Consider the following 20,672-nt stretch of genomic DNA (forward strand, 5'->3'; position numbering starts at 1 on the left):
TTTTTTGATTAAAGGGGTAAAGCAGGAGACAATGCTGGTGTGTAGACTGCACTTTTCAATGGTACCATGGCTCCAGGAGGGAACTAGTTGCTTTCATAGTAGATTTCTCATAGATCGATCACCTAGACGATGGTTTGGAGAGGAGGCTGAAGGCACCGACTTGCCTAGTGGCTGTAGCCTCTGAAAATCCTAGTTGTGTTTCTTTACTTGTTTCTGAGGCATTCACCAAGCTTACGCCAGAGTGCCATATGAGGCGGACTAAACTGCCCTCCTCATGTTCTCGCTGCCAAAAATGCATCTTTGTCTTCCAGAGACTCTTGTCTCCCATTGACACTTGGCTCAGACTAGGGTTGAGGTAGTTAGTCAGTGCCATTGTACCTTCCTGAGGTCTCACCGTGTTTTAATAATCCAATAATATTTTACCAGAGCTGGCTTCTTTTGCTCTGTAATTCTTTTGGCTTGCATTCACTCTGTTTCTTATTTATGAATCATTTCAAAGCAGACCAATGGAAGTCTTCAAGTCAACTTTAAAATCTTCAGGTAGGTTTTTAAACAGGCTTTGACAATGTTTTTCCAGTTGTTCTGAGCTAAAAATAATACAAATCGGCAGGTACAGGCCAGAGAAGAGTGCCTTCACTCCCTAAAGGACCTTTTACTGCACTTGCTCCCTAGAGGGAGGCAAAGATGAAGGGGTAAAAAAGGAAGAGGCCTTAGCTCCATTTGTTCACCTTGCTAGGCTGTAAATGCCAAGGCTTAGCTCTGAGCGGTGCCACTGCCTTCCTCACCTCAGAAGAGAAAAATTTGTTGCCTTGTCTGTGATGAAAAAATCGGAACAATGCTTTTCTCCCTGCTATGTGAGGTTAATGGCATGACTGGAAAAGAGGTAGTCACAGCTTGCTTTAGTGGGAGACTGAATGATATATTCATGTTTCCCCAAGAATAATTTAGAAATGGTCTTCAGCATCTCCAGCCACTGACCCCTCCTAATCCCTGGGTTTGTTCTTGTGCTCTTGAGTATTTTGGGGTGTCTGCCACTTCTTAGCCATTTTTGTAGGTGAGCTTCTGCACTGTAGTTTGGTTTTTTGGGTCAGCTGGTACATTTGTACCATTCCTCAGTCTGGATCATAGGAGAAAGCACCTGAAGGTATTTTGGTTCTCTGGACAGAAAAAAGGACCATCCCCTTTCCCTCTAGCTGCTTGCTTTTCTGTTACAGAGACTGTGGTGTGACAGTCACAAAAACATTGATCAGGCAGCATCCTCAGCAATAGTCAGCTCTTAACAGAAACACTTGGAAGACTAAAATTTTGACAGATTTTGGTTTAAAGATTTAAAAAGCTTTGAACAGCTACTAGGTTCCCAAGATTGCGGGGGGGGGGGGGGGGGGGCGGGGGGCGGGGGGGAAGCAGTGGAGTCCCTGTGGAGCTGCAGGGCAGAAGAGCCACTGCGTAACTTCTCACCAGTGGTCTGCAGAAGCATCACCTATCTATACATACAAAATTAAATATCACCTATGCTCACATCTGCAGTTGGAACAGAAGCTGGGGGAATGGTAGATCATGAAAAAGAGGAAGCAGTGTGCAGGATTTTCAGTAACCTGCAAATAACATTCAGGTTTTCGATAACATTCACGTAACTTTGTTTTGACACAGCTGAATGTAGGAGTGTGAGCCCAAAGAACCATCCAGCTGAGGGAGCTGTCTTTACTTTGACAAAAGGTTGAGGTTTACACTGGAAGAGCAATTCAGCAAGGTCTGGTAGCTGCAGTCACTGCAGTCCTGAATTGGATCAGAGAACCCACGTATCTTTATATGTTTACAAACCCAATCATGCTTACCATACCCAAGACCAAAAATTTTTAAAGGTCAAAAAACAAAGTACAGAAAGAGCTGCAACAGTACCTGGAGGCATTTACAGCTCCATCAGTTTGGATTATCAAAACAGAAACTAGGGCTGGGTTGAGTACAGGCATGTAAGTTACGTTTTCAGGAGACAATACCCAATGCATCCTTCAGCTGTTGAAGAAGGGGCGTGGAAGCAGTGGGTGGATGATGATCCATACAACATCAAATGAGAAAATCACAACTTTAACAGCGACGGATGTTAACATGGACAAAATACCGCTGCAATGGGTAGAGTGGCCTTCTCTGTTGATGCCTCCACACCATGCTCAAATAGCTTCACAAGAAGGTCCTTGGGAAGTGAGATGGGCATATTTGATACCTCTTCTGGGATAATGAAGTGATTTGCATCTCTTTGGGGGTAATTCCCAACAGGGCAATGTTTTGAATGGAGGGAGGTGGGCAAAAGTTAACCCTGCTCTCTCTTTTGAGGGGAAGAGGCAGATTTGACAATTACTGTAATGCCACTGAGCCAGAGAAGTGATTGTATCGTACCTCTTCAGCAATGGAAAGGTTATCCAGAATGGTGTCTGAAAAGCTGCTATCAGATAAAACAGTAAGTTTAAAGGAAACTTGCAGTTTAGGACCCCTTTGGCAATGCAGGAGTGGCTCCTGACATGACCTGCATGGCCACAGAGTGTGAGCAGCTGCCTGCTCAGTTTTGCATTTTTTAGGGCAAGACACAGTAGCCAAATGGTCATTTGGCCTCCTCAAAGGAAAAGCAGCAAAGGCTTGCCATGTTCTACATCTGTATTTAGTCAGAGTATTAGTAGCTCCCATTTCTGTATATGCTGTGAGATCCCCAAGATCCCCCATGAAATTTGAGTGTATTCAAGAGCTTTCACAGCTGACCACAGCAACCATCAGCCTGCAGTGAAAGCTCTGGATGGGGAAATGGAAAACTGCAAAATGCAGATCCGTTTCCTTGGCTGCCACTGAAGTTTTTCCTTCAAACTTCCATTATTAAATGCAATACTTACTAAGAATTGGAATGCTAAAAAGCACAAAATGAGATAGCTGTCAGATTGGGAGCAAGACGTTTGTGTTCTAGGAGCATGAAGACCTCCATAAAATTGTGTGTGTATACATTTTTGTGTATAGTCCCTGCACTGCAATTGGACTTCAGCACTAGTTTAATCTCCTGTTCCTAAGAGGTATGTTTTCCTGAGTCTGGGCCACAGAAGGAACTGCTGCTGTCTCAATTGTCTTGAATTATACATTTCCCAAAGGAAAAAATACCAGCAGAAAACCTCCATGTTATGGTCATTTAAAACATTTCATTAAGCTAGTCACTTGCAGCGTTCACTGATAATGGATATTAAACATGAAAAGTATTGTTTAACTGCATCTCAGTTCTCATCTTATGTACTTGTACTAATGTTGGTTGGCAGAAGAGAACATATGTTCCTGGCTTTTTATGCTGTGTGTGTATTTTTTTTTTTTTAATAAATGAAGTTATATAACAACAAACCCACACATCTACTTCGTCGCAACATGTCAAGAGCTGGTTCTCCCAGGCAGAAAAAACACTACTAAAGTGCACTGTGATTGCTGTCAGAGAGACAACAACAGAGAATATTATGTAAACTCTCTTGTTTTGCACCCAACTTCATGTTAAGGTTCATCTAGTTAATTTAGTTTTAGATATATTTATAATATACTTTGCGGTAAACTTAAGAGATTTTTGTAGAAGTAAATTTGTAATAATCATTACACTGTAACTTACAGAAGCTTACGTTGCAGATCTTCAGTTTCACACAAAGCCCGCCAGCAACTTTTTATAAATGCCTCACATCTGTATTTTGGAGGCAGGTACACAGCTTGCTCCCTTGCATTGCCCACAGTTCTATTTATTATTGTATTTTGCAGTTCTTTCCTTATGGAGATGCTTCAAAGTTTGCCCAGCACGCCTTCCGAACCTTTGATAAAAATGGAGATGGGACCATTGACTTCAGAGAGTTCATTTGCGCGCTGTCCATCACCTCACGAGGCAGTTTTGAGCAAAAGCTAAACTGGGCCTTCAACATGTACGACTTGGATGGTGATGGTAAAATTACAAGAGTGGAAATGCTGGAAATTATAGAGGTGAGATCAGTGCAACACTCAGAAGTAACATGTCTGAACATTAATAGAATTTGATTACTTGTTCACATATAGTTTAGATTTTAAGCACACAGAAGGTTGTAGTGTATCATTAAAAGCATATATTACGTGCCTTCATCCTATACTAACTCATGTCTAAGTGGTGCAAGCTCACTAATGTTTTAACAAGTGTAATCTTTGAAAATTGCAGGAAGTACATATGTGCATATAAGCTTTTAAATATCCAGAGGTTTGGTTTTTATTGATGGGTTGGGTTGGGTTTTTTCTGATGAACAGATTAACCATGAGAACAGCACAGCAAAGTATTTACAAAGCCCATCTCAACATCACTTGACACCCATGAAATTACTGGTTTGTAGCTGAAACCTTACCGGAGATTAACTTCAGATAATTACAGAAATTTACAGGGATAACAACACAGTATTTGAAGTGAGCTCTCACAGATGGGCTTTAGGATGACCACAGCATATAACGGGAAGGATAACGTTTACCACCCACGTCATCTGCAAGCTACTCGCCACAGTAGTTAATACCAGATTTTGCTCACACGTACACATAGAAAGCTATTAAAAGGTGACAGCTTCTAAAAGTGATTATTCTGAATTTATGTGAAATATTTCAATGGAATGACTAAAAGCCAAATAAACAGTTGCCCCAGAGAACAGATTGCAACAGTTTTGCACTGTGAAACAGAAAGCCCAAGAAATTCATTCTGGGATGCAAAATGCAACCCCTGAAATAAATCTGCATCTAAAGAAAGTAAAACACATTCTTCTTTAAGTATATGGACAGCAGATTCTAAGAAAAAAACCCCACAAAATTAAGGACACTGGCCATCATTTTGTTGGGTATCTTTCCAGAATTTGATCACATCAAGAAAACATTAATTCATCTGTTGAATTTTCCGTTTGGTTTCTTTCCAAAGGCCATCTACAAAATGGTGGGCACTGTGATAATGATGAAGATGAATGAGGATGGTCTGACGCCTGAGCAACGGGTAGACAAGATCTTCAGTAAGATGGATAAGAACAAAGATGACCAGATCACACTGGATGAATTCAAAGAAGCTGCAAAGAGTGATCCATCCATTGTATTACTCCTGCAGTGTGACATTCAAAAATGAGCTTGTGTACAATGAGTCATAGACTGCACAGAAGTTTAATGTTCCATTCAGTTTGCAGCTATTTCCACACACACAAAAATTTGCTTGGACTACCTATAAATGGACTTGCTTCTTGTGTTTGAAACACTTGTGTGCATGAGAATGTCATTTGCTAAAGAATTTTAAAAGTATATATTATAAAAATAAACTGCCACAACGTGATGTTTGCAATGTCATTTCATAACAACCCTATTCCTCTGAAGCCTGTGCAGCAGTCCTGTGCTGCAGTGAATTATATTATTTATTGTTCATGTTTTACTGATGCTAGCTCTGTGTCCTCCTAGACTGAGTAATGTTAGTGACACTGAATTCCCATGGCAATGTTAACTGTTTATTATAAATCATGTCACCATTCTGCTGTAAAGTAGTACTGGACAGACAGAGGGGAAGAGTTCCTCAGCTCTTAAGTCTGATCCACACATGTGCTTGTATTGTCAGTGGATATAAATGTACTTCATTTGCATGCCTTTTAGGTTTGCCTTAATTCTTACCTCATTTGCATCCCTTCAATCTGGAAAGAGCTATGTCAGAGGAATGCAGTATATTAAAAAAAAAAAAAAAAAAAAATCCTGCTAAAATGATCCCTTTAATTAAAAACATATATAAATATATATATATATAATGTTTAAAATATTGTTTTATTGGAAGTTTAAAGGTTTTATTGGAAGTGTATTGATCTCTGCCTGAATTTTCAAAAGCTTCCACAGAGGTTGCAATATATATGTCCCAAAATAAATTTATAACATTTGACCTTTTCCCCTAATTCTTATTTCATATCTTCAGCATGGTAATAGAAAAAAAGTTCATTTTCCTTAATTATCTATCACTGTAATACTGGGAAATATATATTTCATTATGAAAGCATGAAAAAAAACTTCCTTGCACTCACTCACGCACTTGAAGTCATATTATATAAAACCAAAAATTGTAGTTCTTGTGTTTACCAACAGAGCAGCTGTTTATCCTCTAAGATGCTAATCCTACTAGACCTGTGCTTACTTAGCTTTTTAAGCTAGCTCATAGTCAAATACAGTTTATTTGCTTGACCTAAACCTGGTCTTCTAATGCTTTTCCCTCCTTGAGTAAGAGTCTTTGAGCTACCCCGGTTTTAATATAAACAGACATGTTGAAAATCATTACTGAGAAATTAACCGTAACGTGTGATGATTGAGAAGGGATAGTGAAGAGAAGCACCTTCCTCCTCAATTCTATGTGCATCAATCGAGTTTATCTTTATACTATGGCACGTGCAAGTTCAGCACAGCCCTGGGAAAGCATCGAGAACCAGCAGACTGCAGAGATTGCAGATCAAAAAAAAATAATCTTTGCTACACCACATTTCCCAGTTGCTTTAAATGGTTGCTTGCAGGATTAAAAGAAAAAAATTGAACATAGTACAATTGCATGTTTGATATTTCTTCTTTACCTTATGAAGAAACGAGACCGTATTCTTAATAGCTACAAGTCAAACAATAAAACATGGCACAAACCAAATCATTCTCTGTATTTTCAAATTTAAAAAGTGAAACTCACCTTAAAATTGAGGGTAAAAAAACCCAACAAAGTTTTACACATTTTGCTAACAAACATGGTGGGGGGAACACAGAATCAGTTGCCACAACACGGCCATCCTCTCATATTTAAGTTTCTTTGTATTCCAAACAAACAGCAAAAGGCAGAAAATTCAATTATTTTTAAATACAAGAAAGTTGCTTAGGCTACCCAGGTAACAGTCTTCGCAAATTAGAGAATGGTACACTTTGTACCTTTGGCTGTAACTTAAAAGTAAAACACATACTCTGCAAACGTAACATACATCTGAGAATGATATGCCCATCGTTTCCACTTAGGCTTAAATTATTAGTTGTAGAGAGGATGTTGAACTTTCCTGGGAATTTACGCCTCTCTGGTTTACGTGTACTTAGCAGAGCAGCAGTACCTCATTCTACATTTCCCTGCACCTTGAATTTATATAGCTGGACAGGCTCCATTTACTTTAATGCAGCATTAAGCAACACACTGCCATCCAAAACAGCCAGCAACTCAAACACAGTCACAAAACGTAACATTAGCACTGCAGTTCTCTCTCTAGGTAACTGGTGTAGTAAACTCTGTACTTAAAGCACCAAGAATAAGGTAGTTTTGAGACCTCACAAGAATCGGTGCAAAAATAAATGCATCTAAGCAAGTGCTTATTCAGAACTAATCCTGTACCATGTAAACAGTTGCTTGTAATAATTACACAGTCAAGCATGCATTTTCAAGTGCAGTGGTAGATCAGAATAAATACAATATATTGATTTGAACCAAAGACCAGAATTGATGCCAACTGCTCCAATATTTCAAGCAAGCCTATAGAAAACTTGGGAGAAAGCTGAAGTGTTGGCTTAGTAGGAATGCAATAATTTTTCTTGAGCTCTTTTCTCAATAGATGTCTTGATAAAAGTACTAATGAAGATAAAGTCTTCCCTCTCTCCTGCCTCTGCACTCTTGCTTTATTTTTTGGACGCTGAAGAAAATCAGGTGGATAAATAATTATATGCCATTCTATTATTTCATATTATAAAAGTCTGAAACATATTCTAATTTCATCACAAAATCCAGTCAAACTATGTGGTTCATGGTGGCGTAAGAGTATCAAGGACATCCCCGTACAAACTGGGCTTGTGTTCTAGACAAGTTTTACCAAGTGTGCACTTTGAATGGTGTATCCCCCCAAGTATTTTCACATAATCCTAACATTTTAAGTATCTTCAATATGTATTCCATCAAATCACAGGATTTTACAATTGTTTAGTTTGGTAGGGACCTCCAGAGGTCTATTGCGCAGATCCCTGCTTGAAGGAGATACAGCAGTCTATTTAGGCCCCGAAAGCCTCCAAGGATGGACGTGCTCTTCCTATCTTCATCATGAACAATCCCTGCCCCTGGTTTATCCTACTTCAATTTGACCACTGTCTCTCTTCTGCCACACACTTCAACAACAAAAAACGCCGACCCTGTAAACCTCCTCAAGGCTGCCGTGAGCCTGCTGGCCCATTACCCTGGGCTTTCAGAAGGAAACATCTGAAGCTTTTAAAAAAAAAAAAAAATCACTAGACTTATTTCCTACATTTAGAATGCACTAGAACTGCAGCTAGCTTTCTCAGCGTATTTCCTTCAGTTCTCATCTAGCATCCATATTTTTGAAATACCTACAAATTCTTACATAGTAACTGAAAGACATCAGAAAGCACAAAACACTGTACAGCACCTAAAACCAAATTCAGCTACAAAGCAGAGTTAAAACTTAGACTACAGTGAGTTTACTGAGGAACTGCTGCTTGGTAAATAACTGCAGAAACTGCAGAACTGTTCTCTCAATAGTCTGTATGGCTTTTTATATCCACCTAATGAAAAAAAAAAAAAGTATGTCTAATGGCTGAACTCTAAAAATTGATTGTTTTTTAAGAGCTCCCAACAACTTCAAGTTCCTGGAGAAAGGAGAACGGAAGAGAAAAAAATTTATTCGGGAGTTTGAAAAATCTGGTTCTTCTGTCTCCTTCTTATCCCCAATAAATGCTTGTATTATTTCAATAAAGCAAGTGTATTTTAGTTTAACTGCTGTAGTATAGTCCCAGGGGAAGACGGAAGGGGAGTGGGGACAGGAACACCCAGCAAAATGCAGGCCTACAATGCTGTAGAAAAGCTACTGTATTATTTTCCAGAATTCTTATTCTACTTCATTCCTCTATAGCGGAAGGACTTCTGTCACTTTAGTTTGTTACAATGTAATAAATACCTACACTTAGTCTATACCTGCAAACTCAGACTGAGCAAGAGCTTAGTAAATTAGAATTAAGAACCTAAGTTCATAAAACCATAATTTGCTAGGTTGTACAAGCTCAGGTCCAAAGAAACTCAAACTCCTCCCTATAAACTCTTTAGGAAGAAATAAAATAACTTTTTTCCCCACCTAGAGAATATATTGCAAATAAATTTCTCACTTCTCTGATTATGAAAGTACACACTATAAGTACTAATAGCTTCTCATGTACAGTCGCTGTGGTTCCACTGGAAAAAAACACCACACCTGTTTTACAGCATGTATTTATTATTATTAGCACATGTTTACAAAATAAAGCAGAGCTATAAAGAAAACAACTTAATGCTAATTTTAAGTGTGTAGACACTAAAAAGCATTACTACAAGTATCAGTCTCACTGTATTAAAATATTACTCCCTAGTTATACAAAATATATTTCAACTTTTCCAGAAGAAAAAACAGAACAACTGATAAAAAAATCTACTAGCTGGTAGTTACAAATATCAACTGAACACTAAGGATTTTCCCGTTATCAAAATGGTGATTATTCTTGGTCTGTACACATACAGTAATTCAAAGAAGAAATATACAGGAGCCTTCTCTTTTCCTGAGAGTATTCTAACAAAAAAAATCCTCTTATCCAGCATCAGAAAGTAATAACTTTACACATACCAATACACATTTATCCCCAATAGTATGCCATATTTACACACAGAGATACTTATTGTTCTTCCTCTCTGTCATTCCTATTTTGGCAATTTGATGTTTTCTGGCCTCTTTCAGGGTCTTGCAATTGGAGGATTCGAATACGGGAACTTGCCGGCACAGAGCTAAAAATAAAGTATGCATCATTTAAACAGTGTTTCTTGTCCACAAATTTCATATATACATTTGATTCTTTCCATTACATATTTTCCTTTAACTCCCCCTTTTTTAATTTTACAATTTTAAAAAACAGTAACATGGGGTGAAGTTCTGGCTCCACTGAACTGATACTGAAGCCAGACTTCAGTAAAAGCTTGAGGTAAAGACAATGACTGATTTCAATCTTGATTCCTAACCATTAGAATACTTTAATTATAGAGCAGGTACTTTTAAGAGAAACTCCAAATGAAATAATGATCAAATATGCTTCATATTTGCCTTACAGATCCTGTAGTGGCACACAGCTTGTACCTGTATAATCACTGATAATCATACTAAAAATGAGCAAAGTTATTAAACAGACATTTATATGGGCTTCTCCACCAATTATCCTAAACTTATTTCTTCTGAAGGTGCCTCTGTACTTTTGTGAAATCAATTTTTCGCTGAACATGCAACATGTAACAAAATATAAAACCAAGCTGCACAAGAATTATTAAACTTTTAATAAACAGTAACCATATAGAAAATTCCTTTAAGTTTATTGAATACAATTTCAGAAGTTTCCCAGAAAGCATTTCCACTTAAACAACAACAGAATACCATTATTCTACTTTTTATAGATTTTAGTAAGGGAAGACAATTAAATCAACACTACTTAACTACCCTCTGCATGCTGCACTGATTACATTTGGCTAATATAGAGAAGAGTAACGTTATGCAGCTGTGTAAGGTTAGAGTGACTGTCCCCTTATGCTAGGCATGGCTTTACTGGGGATTTTTATATGGAGGTTTTTAAAAAATTTGGGGTTATTAGATCAAAAAAGATAACAAGGAATAAGCGATCAGCTTCTAGATCAATGATATTTAAGAAAAAAAAACAACTCTCAAATGACAAATATCTTGAAAGTATTGTAGGATTAATAGAAAAACGGAAAAATGCAGTGTCTTCTGAAATTTTTGGGAGAAGAGGGATATACAGTACTAAAAGTTATCAGGAGCCCACTTTAAACAGTAAAACTTTTCAAAAAGCTGTTCTACTTAAGATAAAGTTATTCAAGTCCCACCGAACTACCATATTAAGACACATTATACAAAGGAAGAGTAAAAACCTATTAAATTCCTAGAACCATCAGCAATGAACTGCTTAATTGTTGATACTCTACTGTAAAAACAGTAAAATTTCTTTCTCCTCATATTTATTTTTTTCAAGGTATACTCCTTGCAATAGAGCTTCCTGGTTATTCTTGTACCAGGAAATAAAACACAACAGTATTACCTCATGTTTTGTGGGGTGAGCAAAATGAACTGTCGATGCTGCTGAGAATCAGCCACCTTAAGAATCATATCCATTGCAATTCTTCTGTTAACCATGTCCTAAAGAAAAAAGATTTATCAGGTAGTGATATTAACTGTGTATTTCACTGGCCTATTATTGAACAAATTAAGACAAATGCCTAAGAATAAAAATTCATTAGAAAATATCTTAGTAGAAAAACCTATTGGAATTAATTCCTATACAGCAAAGTTGAGCTAAAGAGAAGTCTAATGAAAACTAAGCTGGAGAAGTGTTAGGGTAAAATTCTAAAAGCTACAAATCATAGTCTGGGAAATTCTTAAACTCTACTTTTTAGTATACATGGACGACAGAAAACATCTCTTGGAAAAATAACACGCTCCTACTCATAAATCAGCTTTGATACACACGTACTACTTCTTTATTGGTATGCTGAGATGAACTGTATTTTAGCAGAATAATGCGTCTTGTAAAATCCTGCCTCAAAATTACCTGAAAGGATTTAAGGGCTGCATGAAATCAAAGATATTCTGTAGCTTGTTTTTGTTGTGATTATTATTACCGATTGGAACAAGACGTTATGCATTAAGCTTACCGAAAAAAATGTGTAATGGGAAGCTATTATTAGCAGGAGTTAAACAAAGGACTGCTTCTAGACACTAACGCTTAAGGCTAGCGATCTCCCTAGGAAACATGCTGATGGAGCCCTCTTGTGGTGGGTCTCCAGGATTACATCAAAACTCCCTAACGTGGAGACGGTAAGGTTGCACTGACTGGCACAGCAGCGGAAAGACAAATCACATGGAACTATTATGGAATAGATGACATGGAAGTTCTCTGCAGGGCCTATGGTTCCGAGTACCCACCCTTTTCTGGACAGATGGATACACTTCTTCACAACTAACTTGTAAAAGATGACCTAAGCTCCAGAAGTCAGCTGAAAAATGACTGCTTGAACACCTTAGATGCATACTTTCCTCTTTGAAATTCTTTACCTACAAAGTGTGAAAATCTTTTTTCGCCTTTAGGTCCGTGATTCCCAATAAATAAATCACCGATAGGGGAGGGACACTGAAGGCAAAATGAAATAATCCAGTATCAACTCGGAGAACTAATTATTTTCTCAAACCACACCACACTGCATATTATTAAGGCGGAAATAAAATAAAAATACATTAAAAAATTGGTTAATTGCCTATCCAGGGAAGCTGTACACAAAGATGAGGTTTATCAGTTTTAGCTGACGTTAGTATTTACTGTTCATTATTCTCTATAAAACGAAGTTCTGAGCAGCAACAGTGAACTCAATTGATGTACTTGCTCTGAAAAAGAGACACACTGATCTCAAAATCTGTAAAAGCAAAAGCACATGCTAAGCCCCAAACTGTCACAGCAACATGCAGAGGCAACCTGCAACAAACACAGTAACAACTGCTTGGGGAATGAATAAAAAGTTATATTTTACGGGTTTTGTGCTGAACTAAGGTTTAAGCATGTAAAGTACAGAGATGCTCATAGCTCTGGCTACCAACTTCAGAAACAATGCTTCAACAGTCACTAAGCAAAGTGAACAAGCTCCCTAACAAGTTTTGGTTTTGGGGATTTGGGTTTGGGTTTTGGTTTGGGATTTTTATTTATTATTTACAGTTAACTGTAGTGTTTTAAAATCTAACCAAATACAAACAACAACCCAACTGTTTGACTTACACAAATCAGAACAGCATATGTAATTTAAATTTAAACTATACCATATAGACATCAAATTCATCCAAGCATCTGAAAGGAGATTCGGTAATTGACCACAGAGAAAGAATGAAACAAACTGTTGAGAAGGAACGTTCACCTCCTGACAAGGATCTCACATCATTAAGAGAAGCTTTGTCTTCCTCTCGAGGCTGAATCTTGAAATAAAAGTAACAGAGCAATTTTTAAAACACAAGATAGGGGACTTACTAACAGGATCATAATTTTAGTGGCAAACGAATTACACATGAACAGAGAGAGATCACCTGAGAACAATTTTATGCACTTCACTGCCACTGCCATTCTGGAATGGAATGGCTCCTAACTATTTAATAACATGACTTGTACAATCACTGCAGCTTTCTCCGTCACAGCAAAATACATTGAATAGACTGAATGACCCTGCCAGTGTTTTTTTATTCAATTCTCTATTTTTAATAGTTGTTAAACAATGTTTAATAAATGTCAACCAGTGTAGTTACAGTAAAATCCAGTAGTTACTAAATACAATAGAAAAGCAGGTAATTCATTTATTGATTATATTGATTATAGGAGGAACCGTTTCTGCGGAGCACATGACACATCGCAAACAGTCCTCTAGTTACATTGATTATGATGGCACCTTGTGGCATTCCCCCTTTAAGCTTAAGCATTACCTTCTATTAATTATATTACCTTCAACAAGCTAAGTGGGAAAACAAAGAATTATTTTAGAGTGTGTTCTTTTGGGGGGGGGGGGGGGGGTTTGAGGGGTGGGAGGGCAAGGGGACAGTGTTTTGGTGGGGTTTTTTTCAATTTATTTTCCTTGACTAAATGTAGGTCTCTTGCATGAGAAACATGAAATACTAGCTATACAAAAAAAAAAAAAAGTATTCTGATAAAGCCAGGTAACGACTTGACATTTTACAGACTGAATTTTAAGTTCTTCAAATACATAACCTTCACCTGTTTAATTGGGACTGCATCAACACCTATTTATATTGTCACTACACGTTTTCCCCCCTCAATTCCTAAACCTGAAATCTCCCACAGAAACAAAAGTAAATAGCCCATGACAACAGTTCTGGGGAACAGTGTTAAAAGATACACAGAAAAAACCATAATATCGAATCTTTCAGCCATTAGAAGTTGTTTAAATAACAACTAGAGCCATTACACAATCACACAAATAAAGGCAAACTTCCTATCAATGAAATAGGAATGAATAATTTTGAAAGTCTGACTAGGATGACTCGCTAGTGAATTCTTATCACCCACCTAAGGCAACAGTCCAAATTTATTCCATATAATCTAGCAACCTGTCCATATAAGATGGCAATATGGCTTTGGCTCTTGCTTGTTTCCCACAATATCCTACAATTTAACATACCAGATTTGGAGAGGGAAGAACGATTTATTCTATCCTTTGCAATACATGTTCTAGCAGCTGGTATTAAATAAAAATAAATCATTAATTATTATGGTAATTGAAGTAATATAAAATAACTTACTGTTATTGAAAGTGTCTCATTCTTGTGATCAAAGAGTATTTTTCCATAGCAAGCTCGAATACGTAATAAACGGTCAAAGTAGAGTTTGCATCGTAAAGAAAGGAGCCTTAAATCAGTTAAATCAAGCAAACAAACATTAGGTCAGTGAGTTTTAAAATCCATGAAGAAGTGCCAGCAGATTTTTATCAACAGTTCCACATCATAATCTTAAATATTAAGCCCTGCTCCATTAAGAACATTTTCCAAAATCAATTACACTCTCAAGTGGGTGACATTCTGTACTGGCATGCTGGAGATAATCACCGACACAAAGTACCAAGGTAAGAAATCCACAAGGTACAGGCTTTGTACTTTCTAGAAGTCTTTTTCAACAGACTGGAACCCTTTTACACCATTCCTCACAACTTCAACAGAAAATGACCACATTCCATTTCTTTCCTATCCAGTATTAGGACTGCACAGTAAGAACAGTAAAGAATTCACAGTCTCTGCTAGACCCCAGGAATTAAACAGTGTATTAATTTCTCCCTTCACACACACACACACACGCCAATTCGAGCATATAATTGCTCGATACACAATACATCAAGATTCCTTCAAGAACAGACTATGGTTCCAAGACATCTCGAAATGGAATTCATACTCAAATTTAGCACTAAGAACAAGATTCTCTTTGACATAGGCACCATAAGGGAAGCATCAGATTCTGCAGGTAAATCTTAACCACTACTCTTTCTATACTTCCACCTGCAAAGGCTGGGATTCTCCTGATCATTATTATTTGTCAGGATCATACTGGCACCCCCTCCAAATCCCAGATCAAAAAGTACAGAAAGCAGAGTCAACACAGATATCCCTCAAATTCTGCTGAAATGAACGATAAACAGTAAAGGACTGCAGCGGAAAACAAGACCATCAGTCCTTCTGAAGGCAGACCGCCACAAAAACCTTCATTAATAGGTGCGGGATACTAGGGGACTGAAGCAAAAAAGAAGAGGTGGACTCTTAGTATGGGAACTCCATGAGGGAAGCAGCTGTCAAACTGCAGAACCTGAATAAAGACCTTGAAGTTTTTTCAGCACAGCACCACTAATCACACTCAATGAAAATGAGTGACAGTCCACATGATTTCAGTGCTAGTATGTTGCTGACATTCTACTGACCAAAACCAGCACTGTCACACTGAAACAGAACTGCCTTAGATTACGCTGGCAAAGTCAAAGACTTTGGTGTGAAACAAAATACAGCCTCCACTGACCATGTTGTTTTTCTAGCCCTTGGACCAGGCTGCCTCTAAACTGTCAGGCACAATTGTATTGGCTCTGGGAGCAAGATCAGGTTAAAAAGGTTACTGTGAATACACCTTAGAGATACCTCGTTCCCATAAGCCTGCTCCATAATTTTTACCCTGGAATATGGGCACATACCTACATCTATACCTTACTTTACCTGAAACCTGACATTATAGTAAGATTAACTCACCTTAAGAATTGCCGGTATATTTTGAATCTCTGTGTCATTATTTCTTCCAGCAGCCTAATAAATTTCTTTAAATTCTTTACTTTAAGGTTTGTATCCTCGTATCTTTCCTTTGCATCATGAAACTGTCTGTTTTAATTAACAGAAAGTCCAGGATCAACACACATTACATTAAAATCAAGGTATTGTTTTAAATGCTGAAAATAGATTTGATAATCAAAACACTCAAATAAAAATTATCTTGTGAGGATCTACATTAAAGCTAAAAGCATTTCATGAATTAAGTAAGACACTGTTCACAAATGAAAAGTAGTCAAAAATTAAACTTTACTTCTATTTTTAATTCTTTTGAAAGGAAACTCTTACACCAAGGAGAATGAATGACTGGGCTCCCCATGCTCAAAAATATCCAAGGTGAGCAATTCCTTGAAACACCTGAGGCTTTGACTGCAGTGTAATTGCTTAACTTCTCCGTTAGTTCTTCATTACAGAAGAACAGTTACGTTCCCACCACATAGTTGTAATTGGGATATTCTAAACACTAGAAGGTGACATGATTAGTGGTAGCTTCATATATATAGTACAGGTACTGTCTACAATCACTAGAGGGTATTTCAAGACCCCTAAACCTGTTCAGTACTGGTTGAGGGAGCAATCGGCACGGCATGTTTCCATACCTTCATACATGGTTTAAGTACTAAAAGCACCCTATCTTCTCCATCCTACCTGAACTACTTCAGACATTAAAGATGACTTACTTTATTATTTCTTCTCTGTTTCCATGGCGAGCGCTTTCCAAATTTATCCTCTCTCTCAAGCGAATCATTTCCACATCAAGACTCTTAACAGTTCTGTTGACCTCTATGCGTTCTGAACAGATTTGCCTAGCTTGTGCCACTTTTTCCTAAAGTAATGTTTGAAAGTCAATTAATTGTTACATTTTTAAAAAAAAAAAATCTGTTTAGCCTTCACAACAAATATTTTGTGCTATGGAAAAACAAGGTCTCCATGCAAGAACAATATTTTGGTATTGTTCTTTGTGTACTTATCACAACAAACCTAGTTATCATTAACGATTTTACTGATGTTTATAGGCAAGTAGTTATTTCAGTGCTAAGAATTGTATCCAAGATCTTTACTATGTTCACAGTCATTTAGCTAACACAAATAAGGAACCAAATTCACCATATTTAAATAGGACGGTCTTCCAAAAGTCTTAGCGGATGTGACTTTAGAGTTAGTTAATAAAGCTTGATTAGGGTAAGTCCTCAAAAGATCAGGTATGAGGTCTGTACAAGGAAAATCCCAGTATCCAAAAAAACAAAGCAGTATTAATCTTAAAATTTGTGGTTTAAGTTAAATTGAATAAGTAATTTAATATTTTCATTGCAAAATACAGAAGAAATAGTCCTAGATGGATAACCACTAACCTATCTGTCAAAACAGAAACTGTACTCTGCCAGACAAAAACAGTCCTTGATTCTTTATACAAAATTACTTTTACTTGATTTACATAGCTAAGCAAATACTTGGTGCAGTTCAGTATCAATAGGATCTGTATGTTGTACAAGTGGAATGATTTATTATTAAGTATCAGAAAGATCATGATCATGTGACCTGAAAAAAAAAGAAAAAAAACCCCCACACCTACCTCTAATTCCTTTTCTTTGGCAGCTAGTAATTCTTTGTGTCTTTTAATGCAAACCAGGTGTTCTTTCTGCTTGTCTTCATAGTGCTGCAAACAGCGTTTACTGTTTTCCAGTTCTGAGTCAGCTTGGTTTAATTCATCCTGTTTGAAATAACTTGAGATGTGAGCTCTTTGAGGTAGATCCCTAAGCATCTCTCTAATGTTTACTGACTTACCACCCAAAATTATGTTGTTGTTAACACTGCCTAATTGGTTTTGCTTTCAGTAAGACTATTTCTAAAGTTCAGGAGCTTTAAAAGCAACTTACCAGAAAGTCTATACTTAATTTTGACAAGGACATAATATGCTTGTAAAGTTTTTACGAATAGTACCTTGAGGAGACGTTTTAATCCCATCCTTCAGAAGAAAGCCATCCTTTCTCCTAAACCTCCAAAACCTACACTTTTTACACTACGTTCTAGCCAGTGTGACCTCAGCCAGAATTGCATTTCTGCCTGAAAATTCAGTGCCTTGCTATTATCTATAATATGATATAGACTACAGCAACTTCTATGATACTTAAGTGTTGATACAGTTGAAGTGGTATCATATCTTTCCAGAGAAGCAGAGGTATAAAGAATGATATAAATCAGAAGACAAATTTCTTCCTAATACCTGTCAATTAGATGGATTATCTTAAAAAGCCAAAATAAATAACCCCAAACTAAACAAAACCAACAAAAACACCCCAAAACACCAGAACAAGAAACAAGAAAAACAACCATCACCAATAATAACGGATGCTCTTGCCTTTTTCTAATCCTACCTTAAAGCCACAACTTGCTGTCTGTCAGCAGTCCATTAAACAACTGTAGAACACACAGCAGTACATCTAACCTAAAAGCCTTTCAGACATTTAAGAGTTGCCCTCTATTGCATTTGGTCCTCTTAGTAACAAGCAATAATGTTTTAATATTGTGAATAAATCTGTTCTATTTAAAAAGAACCACTGTGTAAGAAATGAGAACATTATCTTCAGCATTTCCACATCAGAAACAGAAAACAACTCATAAATATAATGTACCTGTTTCCTTCATCTTTTTGTTTGCTTTTGCTTTTTTAGTTTGGGCTGACTACATAGCAATATACAATTTGAGTGAGGCTCAGAAGAGAATCCTACAGCGGTCTAAGTTTTTCCTCATTCCATCCTTCTACAAGTTTACAATACTGTAAACATGCTGGTCTCTTATTTCTGTTTTCCATTTTCAAACCATTAATTCTTGACAACATGCAACTGCTTTCCATTTGCCAGTATCAAATTTTGCATGTCACCACTCTGCTATTTATCTTAAGTCTTGCTACTTCTCTGTGATTTTCAGGTGTCTTCTGTAGTCCTGAATAATTAAAATTACGTATCGGTACATTCCATGATTACGCAACTTTACAGAATAACAACCACTTCAGACAGAACTTCAAATGCTGTTTTGAAAACTGAACAGTTACGAACACTCTTAGCCGACCCTTATCAGAAACAGACAAGCCAAAACAACAAATGTGATGGACTAGAAAGAAAGTCAAGCAAACTATTTTTCCTTCCTTTTCAGTCCATGACTAAAAATAACTGGAAACAAACTCTTTAAACACAAAACACTATAGCAACTACACTTCATAATTGACATCACCGTCAAAATATTGCCAAGCTTATTTCTTGACATGCTCCAGATGGAATGCTCTATTTCCATTTTCATAGGTAGATCTTAAATGTATCAGGAAGCATCACAATCTCTTCTCCCACCTCCTTTGAACATCACCACCTCCTTGTCACACAAAGGGAAAGAATTAAAAATACAATATAAAAATTTTGCTACCTTAATTGGACCAGCAATTTCTTCTACTTGATTAATTTTTTCTCTCATTTCTTCAAGTTTTTTTTCAGCTACCTGCAGAGTATTTTTCAGTTCTTCCATTTTTCTGCTTTGCTGCTGCATGTCTTTTTTTACAGATTCCATCTTACTCTTATTTTCTTTAGCTTCATCTTTCTGTCAAAATATATTAAAATGAAGAATAATAAAAAGATACACATTTGCAAATTATTGTACAAGATTTTTTGGTTTATTACCACTAACAGGGTGCAACGTTACATACAATACTCTGTAACTCTAAAAAGAGTATGAGCAGCTCAACGTAGTTGTCACTAAAGCCCAGAAGAAGAGACTGACAGATCTTGCAGGAGACCACTAAATCAAACTGCAAAATAAAAAGTGGAATTTCCCAGTTATCTGACTGAAAATTAAGGGGACTTTATTTGGGAATTGTGATGAAAATACTAAAGGGGCTAGGGTTTTGTGAAGACTTAGCCACACTAGTATTTCACTATGGTAATTTTTTTTTCAACAAAAGAACAAGGTAAGTTCCCACCAGATCTGTGGCAGAGTATATACATCCATTATAGAAAGGAATACAGGAAGAGTAAGTGGATCGCCAATGTTTCCTAGAAAATTATACCATTTCTAATGAGTTATCATACATTCTGACTCAAGATGACAAATATTCCAAAACCTGGGAAAAATATGTAAATGCAACTTTGCATTACTTTAGACTCTCCTTCACAATCAAACAATTGTGAAATCAAGGTAGTAATGAAAGACAAATACCAAGTGGAAGAACAGCAATTAATTCATAGTAGCAGTCAGAAAGCACAGAAAACAGAAAAACAACAAAAATCCAAGAAAGGAATAAGGTGAATGTACAAATTACAAATATGTAAGTCTACCAGCTGTTTAAGACCATTATCAGAAGGTGATGGTAAAAATGCTGATGTTGAGTAAGTAAGCCTTCAATAATTTTTTAACAGAAAGATATTCTCCAGTAAAAAAGTAACAGACTATTTTTCCATCTCACCAAAAGGACAAAGAATAAATTATTTTTTTTTAAACCAACAGAACTAGATTATATAGAAAATGAGAAACCCTCCAAGAGTTTACAGAATCTGTACCGATCCCTTACTTTTCGAGTTAATTTTGAAACGTTTACTTACATGCACACATTGAAAGTCAGACTACTAAAAAAACGTGAGCTTCTGCCAAAATCAGAAGTGACAAAAAAACCCCAAAAATAAAAAAAAATCTGCGCAACTTAGCCTCTTGTTGATTTCGATAAAGTAGTGGGAAAACTGACATGGAATTTAAATGAAATAACTGTAG

At 36.8% G+C, this 20,672-nt stretch overlaps 2 protein-coding genes across 9 annotated transcripts in view; one reads left to right on the forward strand and one right to left on the reverse strand.

Moving 5' to 3' along the window:
* The window catches only part of VSNL1 (visinin like 1), a 92,980-nt gene extending 87,010 nt beyond the window's left edge, over positions 1-5,970 (forward strand). For all 5 annotated transcript variants that reach the window (XM_056342298.1, XM_056342295.1, XM_056342297.1 and 2 more), the window contains exons 3-4: positions 3,769-3,984; positions 4,928-5,970. In XM_056342298.1, the coding sequence (XP_056198273.1) occupies positions 3,769-3,984; positions 4,928-5,125 (414 nt within the window). In that variant the 3' untranslated portion in view covers positions 5,126-5,970. The remainder of the gene's footprint in view (positions 1-3,768; positions 3,985-4,927) is intronic.
* A 3,265-nt stretch (positions 5,971-9,235) lies between these two features.
* The window catches only part of SMC6 (structural maintenance of chromosomes 6), a 36,000-nt gene continuing 24,563 nt past the window's right edge, over positions 9,236-20,672 (reverse strand). For 3 of the 4 annotated variants that reach the window (XM_056342285.1, XM_056342287.1, XM_056342286.1), the window contains exons 20-27: positions 19,338-19,508; positions 17,494-17,631; positions 16,601-16,746; positions 15,846-15,971; positions 14,364-14,469; positions 12,879-13,031; positions 11,113-11,210; positions 9,236-9,799 (exon numbers count right to left, since the gene is read on the reverse strand). In XM_056342285.1, the coding sequence (XP_056198260.1) occupies positions 9,691-9,799; positions 11,113-11,210; positions 12,879-13,031; positions 14,364-14,469; positions 15,846-15,971; positions 16,601-16,746; positions 17,494-17,631; positions 19,338-19,508 (1,047 nt within the window). In that variant the 3' untranslated portion in view covers positions 9,236-9,690. The remainder of the gene's footprint in view (positions 9,800-11,112; positions 11,211-12,878; positions 13,032-14,363; positions 14,470-15,845; positions 15,972-16,600; positions 16,747-17,493; positions 17,632-19,337; positions 19,509-20,672) is intronic. The other variant, XR_008822432.1, reaches the window with a different exon arrangement.

This window comes from Falco biarmicus, chromosome 6 (assembly GCF_023638135.1).
Source record: "Falco biarmicus isolate bFalBia1 chromosome 6, bFalBia1.pri, whole genome shotgun sequence".
Taxonomy (NCBI): Eukaryota; Metazoa; Chordata; class Aves; order Falconiformes; family Falconidae; genus Falco; species Falco biarmicus.